This window comes from Pundamilia nyererei, unplaced genomic scaffold, assembly GCF_000239375.1.
Source record: "Pundamilia nyererei isolate P.nyererei 1_Seehausen unplaced genomic scaffold, PunNye1.0 scaffold00191, whole genome shotgun sequence".
Lineage (NCBI taxonomy): Eukaryota > Metazoa > Chordata > Actinopteri > Cichliformes > Cichlidae > Pundamilia > Pundamilia nyererei.
Window position 1 is genome coordinate 659128 of NW_005187592.1, and position 14205 is coordinate 673332.

Consider the following 14205-nt stretch of genomic DNA (forward strand, 5'->3'; position numbering starts at 1 on the left):
CTTCTTCACTCTCTGTGTTTATATACTCCACTTTGCATTTAATCATTAGTTCTCTTCCACAGCGTGTCTTTAGTCCTGTCTCCCTCCCTCACCACCATCAGGTCACGGCAGATGGCCCCGCCCCTCGCTGAGCCTGTTTCGGTTGGATGTTTCTTCCTGTTAAAACAGAGTTTTCCTTCCTACTGTAGGCAGGTACTCGCTCATAGGGAGAGATCGAATTGTTGGAGTTTTCTCTGTATTGCCCTCTTACAGCACAAAGTGCCTTCAGGGACTGTTGTTGTGATTTGGTGCTATAAACAGTGGAATGAATTGAACTGAATTAATGTCGAGCAGCGTGATGAGAAAGAAATGTAGGAGCTCTTTAACATCAGGAAACACTTTCCTGTTGAGTCTGTGGGCACAATCCCCATGTGTCAAGTCACAATTATTATAAAAATGATATTTAGTTAGTCAAACATGCGCCCACCTTTTAGTAAAATAGACAGTAAAGCTGCTTTTAGGCACGAGTATCTTCTGTTTGATACGTTGCCTCAGAGAGTCACGTGCCGTCTTTGGAGAATACTTTTTGTAAGACGCAGTGGCATTAATTAAATGATGTGACACATTTATTGTTTGTTAAGCTTTCAGAGGAAATGAGTTACAAGTAGGTAAAGTGTGTGTAGAATGCAGGCGTCAGCATTTGAAAGCATTTTCTAAAGCGGATACAATGTGTCTAACGTCACGGCTAAAATAATACCGTTCCAGATTTATCCACTCAAAATGTATTGGAAAAAAAAATCTTATTATTTTAACTGAGAAAGCTATAGTGTACTTGAACAGGTTGGGATCCAGTAGCAGTGCTGCTCTCCGCAGTCATCATATTACATGGACCAGTGAAAGGCGCTGAGCAATCCCAGCAACATTTATGCACCAGGAATGTTCTGGGATGCTGAAGCCAGCGGAGGCTGCTCGTGTGGTTGGTAAACTGCACTTCTGGTTTGCTAGAAGAAGAGTGAGGTTTTGGAGGAATTCAGGTTCAGTACACACCTCTCCATGTCTACTGACTGATGTGTGGAAAAGAAGAAGCGAGGAATGGTGGATGCAAAGAGAAGAAGCAAAAAGAGTGTCTGTGTGGTTTTTTCCAGACCTGGTAAAGATAAAAACAGTGAACGGTTATGAATGATCTCCACTGGTGTGTTGTTTCCCTCTTTTACTGTTGATGTCTTACATCTGTATCTTTTACTTTCTTTTATCCTTTTCCACCTCAGCCATTTAAAGTTGGGTTAAAAGTCCGCCTACTCTCTAAAGGAATCCAGCTGCTATAACGAAAGAGCTGTTTAGGATTTGTACTTGGACAAATACTCTCAGACAGTCAGCCCATGTTTAATATGAGCATCCGCCACTAGAGCAGCATGAAGACAGAAATGGGGAAACAGCATAACTTTAAATTTCACATCAAATCAATTGAATTGCGTGTTTACGTAATTTGTACATGTTTATAATTACTTGTATTTTAAAGTGTTGATCAGGAGTGTGTACGAAGTTCTGTTCTGAGTCTTAGCCGGTCCCATCCAGTCTGACTTATTGCTCTCAGTTTGGGACTCAGCTTCACTCCAGAAAAGAGGACAGGTTGAGCTGATCCGTGCAGGCAGGCAGTGCCTACTTTTGAATCCAGCAGCCATCCATGTGGTGGAGCTAGTTCAGATACGCTGTTATCTAACTGGACAGAGGCTGCTCGGGGAACAGTCGCAAAGCTTCCCTCTTAGCTTAAATTAGAATTTGCAAAGTCATGGAAAAACTCAAGCATCCCAGTTATGGCAGCGTTCGTGCGATGCAAACATTTATCATTTAGGTGAATTAGCCCACTCTGTAGACCAATCGTTCCCATGTGTCATATAAGAGATGTTTGAATTCAGTGCCCATGTGCCAAACACTTCCACTCGCTATAGTAGGAAAAGCACAGGCACAGCTAATAACCTTAATTAGGGCACTGTGCCATTTAGTTGTACAAATAAGCCATTTCACTGAGCTCACAGGCTTATGTTTGAAGAAGAAAGGGTTAGTTGTACCAAAAATGTTAGTGTCTTCAAAAATACAGTACCTGCCAGTGTTAGCAACGATTGCCTGCTTTTATGTGAAACCCACAGATTATGCAGGTTTGTTTGGTTCTTCTCATTAAAGTGGGAATGTTGTCTCTTTTATGGTCGAGCAGGATGATTTAGAAGGCCGGTGGCTTAATCCCCAGCTCCTCCTGTTGCTCATGATGTGTCCGTCGGAGTGTGAGTGTCAGCAGTGAGAGTGCAGAGGTACCGATGAAAGCATTGTATGAGTGTGTGTGGGGGACTGGGTGAATGAGACTTGTAGTAGAAAGTGTTGTGAGTGCTCAAATTGAATAGAAAAGCGCTCTATCCTCCTGAGAACCGAGGGAACGAGAATCTTCCCATTGAACCTTTTTGTGATTTCCTTCCTCTCTGGACGTTGTGGAGGCCACCCAAGCAAATGAGATATCTGTGGAAGGCCCTGCATGTCCTTTATTTAGTAGATCAGGACTTAGGAGGGTAGCTCAGAGGACATAAATGAATACGCTGGTTCTCGATAAAGAGACTTTCATAATAGGAAGCTAAATAACACTTTGGTACTGAGGCTGGTGAATTGTTCAGAAATGTGTAGAAGCCATGATGCACAGTCCAGCTGTAGTTTTATTGAAGGATGTAGGTATGAATATACATCTGTGTGTGTGTGTGTGTGTGTGTGTGTTTGTGGTTCTGAAAAGAAAAATTTGTACAACAGATGCTTAGTATTCACACATAAGGATGAAACATCCACACAAAGGATACTTTATACTTTCAACATGTTAGCAGTGAGCAAAGGGGGCTAGCAGCAGCCTGACATGAGGCTAAAAGCAGCAACTATTCCGGCGCATGTGGTGCACTAACACTGTAATTAGCACACGCTTCTGCACAGGCTGCACTGCAGCCTTCAAAGAGGCAGGACTCATTTCTACTATTACAGCCACTGCCTCCACATTAATCACAGTTTTCCATCTTTACCCAGGATGCTATACAACTGAACACGCTTACACATTCATAATACAGCTGTGAGACTTTGGCTCAATTAAATATGTGTTTGCATTCAAACCATCAGTTCCAGTTTTATCAGCACATTCACAGAAAATATAATTGCTGCAGTTAAAATTACCAGGACTCAATATCTAATATTACAATAAACAATATAACTACAAGTATAATGCACACATAGCTCAGTCTGTAGCTTCAGTCTGATATTTCTGCCCCTGGGGTACCTGTGGATCTCCAGACTTGCTGAATGAGTTGAGCTGTCAGGGATGCATGTGCTGAGAGCATGACCTAGTGACAGCTGAGGTCAGATGAAGCTCTCATTTGGACAGATAAACTAGCCTCACTCTGCAGACCTTTTTCATATTTTTGCACATCAGCATGGGGAAAGCAGAGGTATAATAGAGATGACTTATTCCCATTAAGTGTCTCCATTAAGCCTCATGAGACATGACAGTGAATTAACATGCACTAAATGGGATGTAGCTAACATTACTGTAGTTTTTTCTCCCTGTGAAAGTTCTATTGAATTATAGTAAATATTAAAGTTAATATTGAATAGTTTAACATTTTCATGTAACATTGTGTCTTTTCCTTTCCTTAAGTAAAGATTCGGTGTTTGCTTACAGCTGTGCACTCACACGATTCCATGACATAAAAAGTGATAGCGAGGTAACTCTCCCACCTTGACATACAGCGGACAGTGAGAAGACCTGAATAATTATATTTGGGCCTTTAAATGATCAACATGGTCAATTACTCAATTGCGCATGTTTTTTCTTTATTAACGTGGCCTGATAATGTTGCACTGATTGGAAATGTTGCAGAAAATAAAAGCACTCACTGTATAGTGGGTGAAAAGTATAAGCACCCTTCAAAGCTTCAGTCAATTCAGAGTCAGTATCTGTGAAAGCCACGATACATTTCCCATTGTTCTTTTTACTATTCAGGGTGCAAAATCCCAGTTAAGACCAGTGTTGAATTTTTACATTTTTACTTATGTCTGCTTATGCAGCTTAATTATCACAATAAAAAGAACATTAGCATCTCAGATTAGCAATTTTCTACCATTCAGATCAGTCAGAAGCTAGCTACCAGCTGGTCTACTAGATAAAATGAGCAAGCAAGCTATAAAGCTAACCAACTTTAATCTAAACTATACAGTAAGAAAATCTGGCACTTTCAGTCGCACTGCTATGGGCAACAAACACAAATAAGAGCTGCCTCCTAAAAAAATCTGCTGGAGTATTTTTAAAAGTAATGATATAGTAATTTCTTGCTGGAAAAGTACAACATATGGTATGTTTTTACCCCAGGACCTGGTATGTTGTCATTTGTTGTCCAACAAAATAAAGACTTTCCATGACATATTGTCCCAAAACCTGGTTCAGTCACCCGTGTAAACAAAAACAAGAATGGACAAGAAGGCATTATTATTCTGGAAGAGATCCTCCCCAACACGATAGAAACGTTTCATGGTCGTTAACAATAATGATTCAGAACAACCTTTATCGATCTCCAGTGACTCTGCAAGTGGCAACAGACCCAAACTACACAGAGATGTTTGCCTGCATCTCATATGTGGCTCGAGGACTCCATGTATCAACCTGATTAACTCACGAGTGATAAAAACAGCACCCAGCTCATCTTTTCAGTGGCTCTTATTTCACTTTAAAACAGAAACTGGGATTCATTCTAAAACTCAGAACACACCCATGATGAACCCACGCTCCTAAACACACAGAGGCCTTTTATAGTAAACATAGAGTTTGCCCATTTCAAGCCTGTAGCAAACTTACTACCCATGTTACCTACATATAACTTATATGGCGTTTAAATGTCCATTTAATTTACATTTATTCACCAGTTTGATCTTGTAGAGAGGAATATGTACGCAGTAATACAAAAAAGTTACTTAATAACAATTCTTAGTGATTCCTATCAAGGTTTTGCACACACTGCCTATTCTTTCGGTGTTTCTGGTTTAAAAATATTTCGGAGAACAAGCATTACAGGGAGAGGACCATGTCAAAGAAAGGTTGTGGTGGCTGCACTCTCTGCAGCCCACGGATCCTCCCCTGTCTTTAAAGCCTGTGCCAGCACAGTGCAGCCTTCTCTGCCATGCCTGTGTTTCTGCTTTCCCATCCCAGCAATAGTGCTCACGTTGTTATTTTCTCTGGGCCTGCCTTGTGGTCGGTGGAGCCATGTTTGTGCTGCCGAATGAAAACAGGGAAAGCTCCATCATGTGTTGCATGGTATGGCATGAAATAAAAAACTCACAAAAGAATTTTACAACACAGAGGAGGAGGAGGAGGAGGTGAGAGGAGAGGGGACAGAGGAGAGGGAGAGACAGAGATGTAGTCATTTCACAAGACACTCTGGACTCATTCTCACATCATATATCACATGCAGTATGTACCAGCTGCATATTACAACACAGTGTGTCCACTGGACGTGGGCTGAGTCCTTGCATACATGTTTTAGTGCTCAGTGTCTGTTGTTCAGGACACAGTTCCTCTGGTAGCATGATTTAGCTCTAGCTGAAAACACACACAAAGCCAGTACGTAATGACTGTAATAACACTGAAGCATTTAAAGCAGTTATATCTTGCTCTAGCTGACCTCCAGCTGTTTGACTTCTCGTTCATGCTGTACTGACTACACACTGAGCTCGGTGACAGCAGTGAAACATTTGGTTACATGCAGGTGAAAGCGAATATGAAACAGAGTTTTTCAGCTTAGTGACAAGTTACTCCTTAAAGGCAGGCTAAATGTGCTCCAGGGCTGCAGGGTAACTGCTCACTGGGGAGCTCCCCAAGGTGGCTTAATTGCAGCCAGCTGATGGCTGGAATAGCAGCAGCTAGCAACAGCTGCAACAACATGATGGAGTGTGTCAGAATGGAAGTGTTGTACTTTTTGTTTGTCGTGAGTTTCGTGATGACAGTGGGGTAAAAAAGGAAAGGTTTCTTTCACAAGAGTTCTGCTGGCTTCAGCTGGTCTGAGGGGGGACGGCTAACCTACACATCTCCCTGGTGCACTATGTGTGGCACAGAAAGGGCAAAGTGCTGACGATGAAGCTATTCACGTACACTGATTTACTTTGAAGTAGCAAGTTGAGATCAAAATGTGTGTATTTACGTTTCATTTTGAGAAAAATGGTGTTGTTTTTGTGCTGTCTTGAGTGCAGGGAGCCAGTTTAGCACGTATTAGCGAGCCATATTGTTTCAGCACATGCAGAATATGGTTTCAATCACTTAGAAATGATAACTTGCACTGATTAACTGTTAAAACCCACGTAGTGTTTCACAGAGTGGTGAGCTCCTCCCTATCTGTACTTCTGAAACACAGCTAATGACCTGCTGCCAATCATAAAAAGAGACCAAATCAATGCTCTGAGAGCTTTGATAGTTTCTAGTTCCTGGGCTGGGAAATCCCTCTATGAGTTATGACAATGATGAGCAGGTTCATGGTTTGAAAATCTCTTTAAGCCATAGGCTCGGGGCTCCTTAGCTACACAGGAAGTCTCATTTCCTCCTCGTGTTTCCACCACATCTGAGAAACTGTGAACAATATTCAAACTGATAACAGAGTGAAAAACAGCATCAATGACTGTCATATGTTTTCACACAGGAAGCAACAATGTGACAGTCAGAGTCATTGTGTCCTTATTGTGTTTGATGTGGCAGAAATGGAAAAGGAGAAAGCAGGGGTGTTATGGCCAAACCAGCAGTGATTGGCTGACTGATTTATGAGTCTTTATTTCTGCTTCTGTGTGTAACTGCATTGAATTACAGAGCAAACAGAGTTATTCTTGCTGGCTTTCATTCTCAGCTCATGTGCATATGCCCACTCTGGTTCCCACAACTCAATTATTTTCTGACTATAACTTTATATCTAAATAAATATGTATCCACGGATCGAATGGACCTGCTTTGTGTGAATCCTGGGAAGTCCAGGGAATTCAGTAAAGATCCACCCACCTAATTTCTTTTTTATTTGAAGTTATTAAAGATGTTGTACAATCATTCCACTCTGGAACAAGAACAAGAAGAGCCCCAAATCCACATCCATGGTGCGTGTATATAAACGTGTGACCATAACTGTGCATGCAAAGACTTTTCTATGTAAGGAAATTCTGCACCTTCCACACACAAACATGTGCATTTAACTGCTGCAGCATTTTGCCGTGCAGTTGTTTACTTCTTATTTTTACTTCTCATAACTCAGCACCTCAGGGAAGCTCATTTACTCCTGTAACTGCTGTCTGATTGCGTCAGAAATCCAAAGTGTCGAGGAACGTTTTAGCACTGATGGCTCAGCTCACAGCTCTGTGCCGTACAGCGTGCTCGTAGAGCTAATACCTCAGCAGGTTTTGGGGGCGTGGTCATAGTTTAGGCCATAATTTAATGGTAATCTGTTCATAGGTGTGAAAGAATGTTTGCCTAATCGTTACGATAAGAAGCTTTCTTTTTGTTTTTATGTAGGTTGGGCTGGCCTGCGGTGCACTGTTCTCCTACAGAGCCATGTTGCTGTGGTCAGTATGGAGTGTAATTTTACTACTGACGACAGTGGACGCTGCAGAGGAGGAAGATGTGAGAGCAGGTACTGATGACATGCACCTTTGGATGAAAGCAGATCATAAAACTGATCTGTTAAGTCTCCTGAGTGTAATGACTTCTCTTTAATGACCGTGTATATATCTTTATGTGCACAGGCTGCAGCACGGCTGTCAATGACCTGGTATACATCATTGATGGCTCATGGAGCGTTGGCGTCTCGGACTTTGACACTGCCAAGCAGTGGCTCATCAACATCACCAGCCAGTTTGATATCAGTTCCCACTACACACAGGTAATGCTGCATGCTGTGCATAATCAGAATGATTTGAACAACCTCCAATTTCCTTTCAGATTTACTGCAGTTTTCCTCACTCGAGTTATTTGGTGCATTACACACAACAGAGATCCACTCAGATAAGTTTTGTTGTGTCACCTGTAGGTGGCTGTGATACAATACAGTGACACACCTCGGCTGGAGATTCCTCTTGGGAAACACCAGGGAGTAGCAGAGCTCATCAAGGCCATACGGAGCATCAGCTACCTGGGAGGAAACACACAGGCAGGACCTTTTCTCCTTAAATGTCCTAATTTGCAGAAGAACATATAAAATCATGTATCGTGGGGATGTGTTTAGAATAAACAGATGCAGCAGTATATCAACATGTATGTAACACATGTCGATATTTCTATTTCTTGACTTATTCGGTGACTGAATAGAAATGAGCTAACCTGAGGTGAAGGAGAAACTCACAGAGGGGTCGGCAAGCAGCTTTAGCTGCTGCAGGTTGCTTTGGTGTCAATGGGGGAAATCCAAAAAGCGCTTTGTGATTGCTGCAGTCGCCTTAGTTTGCATGGAAGATGCAAACACCTGCTTGCAAACCAGCAACACAAACAGCAGTTTGTCTCCAAACTCTTTGTTACCAACATTTTTCACTTTGAAGGGAAAGTTTCATATTTCCGATCGTGGCTCAAAGAGTTGGCAGTTCGTCTTGTAATCGGAAGGTTGCCGGTTCCAGCCCCGGCTCGGACAGTCTCGGTCGTTGTGTCCTTGGGCAAGACACTTCACCTACCGCCTACTGGTGTTGGCCAGAGGGGCCGATGGTGCCATATGGCAGCCTCACTTCTGTCAGTCTGCCCCAGAACAGCTGTGGCTACAACTGTAGCTGCCTCCACCAGTGTGTGAATGTGAGAGTGAATGAATAGTGGAATTGTAAAGCGCTTTGAGGGCCCCGAAAAGTGCTAATTAAATGCAATCCATTATTATTATTATTATTTCTGTCTTGATGCATTCTCAATCATCCAGGAAAGTAAATCTCAGTCAGCTGAGACTTGGATGAGAGACGAAACGTTTCTCCCACAAAACGCTACGTCCAGATGAACAGAATCAACTTTTGGAGGTTCATATTTCTGCTTCATGTTGCACTCTTCACAGTTCCACACACCCTGAGTGTGTACTTGGCGAGTGGTTACACATCTAACATATTAACCAACCAGACAAACTTACTAGTAACAAAAGCAGTTATGTTTTTCCTGCAGTCACTGTGAAATGAACTGCAAATAAATGTATTTGCAGCCAAATACACCAGATGACAGCCAGCAGCCCTGACAACCACCTTACCAACTGGTTGGAAATGCACACTTTTCCCTGGTTAATGACCAGACTTTAGGCCTTCATGACTGAGGTACAGCAATTCATTTCACAGTGACTGCTAGCAACTCCCAGTACCCACTCACAACCCACTGGGGAATATTTTTCCCTGTTGATTGATGGTTTCCAGGTGGACACCAGCTGTTCTGTTGGGCTATGTGACAGGGGGCATCACATTATTAATATCCCATTAAATAATCATCATAAAATGCAAACATATAACTAGATAATAGAGAACTGTCTACTTGTGTATCGGTTAGCACAGGGGAAATGTGATGTGCTAAAACTGTATTGTGATGAACTGTGATTCTTGTGCATTTGTATGTCCACAGTGATAATACTGTGTGACACATGTGCGTTAACTTTGTGTGTTAGGACCATTGCATTTCTACTGTAACTGAATCCCCTCCCTACTCAAAGCCGTCCTACTTCTTCTGTACGATCCTTACGACACGCTCAGTCAGTGCAGTTGTGAGGCAGCCGTCTCCACACACTTGACCTTTGCTAATTGCATGAGCGAAAGGGCAGGCGTTTCTCAGTGCTGCACTGTTTCCATAAGCAGTGAAGCTTTGCTGCCAATGTTATTTTGTTATTACATGTTACACGTTATCATAGCTACGCTGTAAACTTGATCAGTTTTTGTTTTTGCAAACTAATTTAGTAGTTTTAGGAAACAGAACAGAGTATCTCTGCTGTCCAGCTTGTCTGTTATGAAGTATTTTGCAAAACTATGTCTTTAAAGAAGCTTCCCCAACATTGTGCACAGGACATGTAAGCAGAATATTAAGACTTGACATAAATAAAAAGGATTAGTAATTTAGATCATTTATATGTAAATAGTAGGGGTGCAACGATACACAAAATTCACGGTTCGGTTCGATACTTTGGTGTCACGGTTCGATATTTTTTCGATACAAAAAAATGTTCATGCTTTTTTAATTTGTCATTTATTAAAATTATAAATATATATTTTAACTCAAAAGTACAGTTTTTAAATTTAATGTTGCTGAAACAAAATAAAATAATAAATATATCTGATTGAGGAATCACTCATCTTTGGAAAAGAGAATTTATTACAGAGAAACGGCTCTTTCCAAAATAAAAGCTATACTATACGCTTCTTCTGGGCTATATTCTCAGCAGCATATTAAACATATCAGGTGCCCATAAGGAGAATCCTGTGCTAACAGCTGTCTAAATGACTCGGGTAAAGTTTGTAGCATGTGTGCTTGTTGTTTTTGTCTGCTTCCACTTGTCTTTGCACTAGGATGATGTCGGCGTAAATGTGCAGTCATATTCGTTGTGTTCCCACTAGTGCTTTCAGGTTAATCTCGTTGAAATGACGTTAACGGCAAATCTCCGTTAACGAGCTACCGCGGATCGCCCCGTGCGTGGGGCTGGATGGTGTCAACACGTTAACAAACAAACTGCGCTAACACACTAGTTCCCACCCATGTAATTGAGCATTGTGTGGCACATCCAACATACTGTTTTACTTTTGTCCATGAGCACTTACCTTCAGGGTCATACGTCACATGAAGACCAAAATAGTTCCAAAGGCCAGATCTGAATGAGGGTGGGGGAGGTTCAATTTGCCATGTTGCAACGAGTTTAGCTTCTGTCTTGCTAGCTTGCGCTGCGCTCGACAGTGCAGCCTAGGCGGAGTAGTCGAACGCAGATCCACTGAGCACTCAACACAGACAGCATTGTCAGAAGAAAAGTTGATAAAATAAATGAAAAATTTTGTATTGTTCGATACATATGCGTACCGAACCGAAAGCACTGTATCGAACGGTTCAATATTGATACGAATATCGTTGCACCCCTAGTAAATAGATATAGGAATATAAACAATTACACAGAAAAAAACTGCACAAGTTATAAGCAACACTGCTTGGTTGTAATAGCAGAGTGGAGAGGGAAGGAATGAAACTTTTGACTCCACTGGAAGCGAAGTTAAACAAAGCATATCAAAAATTATGAAACAATCGGTGGGAAAATGGGTAAAGGATAAATTATTACACAGGTGGCCAGCTCCTACAAACTATTCATGTCAAAGCATAGTGAAGGAACAAAACAGACTTTACTCCTATGATGCAACCTTTAAAGCGTCACATAAAAGCAGACTGCACATTTAGGCATGTTCACTGGTGCCACTTGCCAACACTACATCTGCAGCAGGATGACCACACAACACGGCCACAAGCATGGTCACCAAACAGACTTGCACATGCATCCCTGTAAATTCTGCAGCTGTAATACTCAACTTTTGCATTTCCAAAGACCTCTGTTAATATGTCTATGCTTGACTGGGAATGGCTAGTGGTTTCATTGAGTAGTCTTTAACATGTTCACTTGGCAGATCAGTCAGGGACACAAATAACCTTTGGGGTTGTGTAAGGTCTGGTGTCTGGTGTAAAATTATTATTTTTAATTCACTTCTTTTTGTAGACTGGCAGGGCCATCAAGTTTGCAGTGGACCACGTGTTTGCCTCCTCCCAGCGGGGCAATCTGGTCAAGAACCGCATCGCTGTGGTGGTTACAGATGGCAAATCACAGGATGATGTGGTGAGTGGTCCTTTGCCTCATGGGTAAAACCACGTCAGTGTTTTTGGGTGGCCTTTAATAACAGAGGCAACATAAAAGAAGTATCAACATGGAAAGAAACTTCGGCATAGAAAAGCCACACTGTGAGGTTTTAATACTCTAGCTAACCAGTACTTACCCCCTAACCCTAACTGTAACCGAGACCCTAGCACTTCTTCCCCAGACCTGGGAAAACAATTTAAACCAAAAGATAACCTTTTATATCTGTAGGTTGACGCCAGCATGGAGGCTCGAGCACAGAGTATTACTGTATTTGCTGTGGGAGTTGGCACTGAGATCACCACTTCAGAGCTGATCTCCATTGCCAATAAACCTTCATCTACCTATGTCCTGTATGCTGAAGATTACACCACCATCGATCGTATTCGAGACTCCATGGAGCAGAAGCTTTGTGAAGGTCAGAAAACTCAAGTGTATCTACAAAAGCACAAATTAGAGTGTTGCCAAATATCATATAGCTGAATGACCACTTGACTGAATGAATCACCCTGGTGCTTCCAGAGTCTGTTTGTCCCACACGAATCCCAGTGGCATCCCGTGATGAGAAAGGCTTCGAGCTGATGGTGGGCATGAACATTCAGACCAAGGCAAAGAAGATCCCTGGCTCTTTAGTTTCTGAGACTGCCTATGCACTTGCTGCCTCCACAGACATTACTGAGAACACCAGGTAACATGCTATCGCTATCATTACATTCATTCTAAACAGCTTTTGGGCTTTGGTCGACAGCTATTTACATTTTTCATTCTTAATCTTTAAACTAGGGAGATTTTCCCAGAAGGCCTTCCTCCATCATACGTGTTTGTGTCCACTCTACGTCTGAAAGGGATCTCTAGCAAGCTGTCCTTCGACCTTTGGAGGGTGCTGTCAAAGGATAAGGCGATTCAAGCTGCAGTAACACTGAGCGGAAAAGACAAAACTGTTACCTTCACCACCACCAGTACGACAGAGAAAGAGCAGAAAGCTGTCTTTAAAACAGGCTTTCAGGTTGGTGTTAGGATTGAGTGTCCATAGAGACCAATGATACCCCCTTGGCTTCAGGATAAAGCTACAACAACAAAAACAAGTACCGTATTTTTCAGACCATAAGGCGCATTAAGCGAAACAAAACAGTCAGATAAGTCAAACTTTACTCAACTCATTCTTCTTGCTTCCTCCACTTACGTACCATTGATTCATTAATGTTGAATTCTCTGGCAGCTGCTCTATTCCCATGTTGTTGCAGTATATTAATGACTAACCTCGTATTGTGGATGGATTATCTCAGTTGTTTTCCTGACTGAAGTTTGGTCCGTTTACAGCATCCTGCGATTGCATTTGTCCCTAACCATCAGGAACCCTCACGTTAACTTTTATCGAGGGGAAAAGTATTAGCATTCATCCTCCAGCTTCACTGTGCTAATGTTATGCTAACATAGCTGTGTCGCTAGCGATCATATTGCACATCATTATATACCAGCTAGCCCAACTTCAGTAACCCTACAAACGTCACTGCTGTTTAGTTTTCTGTCTTCATTTATGTTGGAAGTGATAGCAGAGCTGTACGTTTGAATTTTTGCAGAAATCTCTCAGTCAGAACATGCTATATCATGCTTAAGTGGAAACTACCGAGCTAGCCTCCTGCTAACTTCTAATTCTGTTAAATTTAATAAATTCTGTTTTCATGGATGTCTGGATGTTAAACTTAATTGTTACACCTGGTAAAGCAGCAGCAGCAAAAAGAATTTAGACAGTTTTTAACAGCCAGTGATGCCGCAGTGATCATTTGACTTCGGGACCTGAAGTTAACAGTTTAGGACCTAGATTTCTCCGCGGTAGCCGTAATGCTCCAACAATCCATCAAGCGGTGAGGCTAGTTTACCAAACTCCTACTAAAACATTTGTCAAAGTGAATGAGTTAAACCCATTGACTCATTCACTGCAATTGACGGATATAGACGTCAATGGCAGTGAATGAGTTAAGTGTGCCTTATAGTGCGGAAAATACAGTACAGTTTTATTCTTTATGTTTTGATTTTAGAGATGCAAACTCAACCAGTTTCTCTAACCATACCGAAGCTAAAAATAAACCATAGGATTTTATGTAAAAGAAGACTAACAGCTATACTGTTCATCTGGCCACTGAGTTTGACAGATTGAATAAAAAGAATAGCTTTTCCATGTTGCATATACAGTGAATATTTTAAAGTAGTAGTTTACCTTGATTTGGTTCAGAAAAGTAAAAGTAAATCAGTACCTCAGTACATAAAACGTAATAAAACAACACTTATTGCAATAACAGTGTCTCCACTCTGCTCTCTAGAAGTAAAACATTTGTTGATGCTGCTTTAATAAGTGTGG

General features: G+C 41.7%; 1 protein-coding gene across 1 annotated transcript in view; it reads left to right on the forward strand.

Annotated features, from left to right (window-relative positions):
* Nucleotides 1-7064: 7064 nt before the first annotated feature.
* Nucleotides 7065-14205, forward strand: part of LOC102209986 (collagen alpha-1(XXI) chain-like) — a 71122-nt gene continuing 63981 nt past the window's right edge. The window contains exons 1-9 of the mRNA XM_013914375.1: nucleotides 7065-7125; nucleotides 7331-7422; nucleotides 7538-7655; nucleotides 7768-7904; nucleotides 8052-8171; nucleotides 11712-11828; nucleotides 12078-12264; nucleotides 12369-12534; nucleotides 12630-12852. Of these exons, the coding sequence (XP_013769829.1) occupies nucleotides 7065-7125; nucleotides 7331-7422; nucleotides 7538-7655; nucleotides 7768-7904; nucleotides 8052-8171; nucleotides 11712-11828; nucleotides 12078-12264; nucleotides 12369-12534; nucleotides 12630-12852 (1221 nt within the window). The remainder of the gene's footprint in view (nucleotides 7126-7330; nucleotides 7423-7537; nucleotides 7656-7767; nucleotides 7905-8051; nucleotides 8172-11711; nucleotides 11829-12077; nucleotides 12265-12368; nucleotides 12535-12629; nucleotides 12853-14205) is intronic.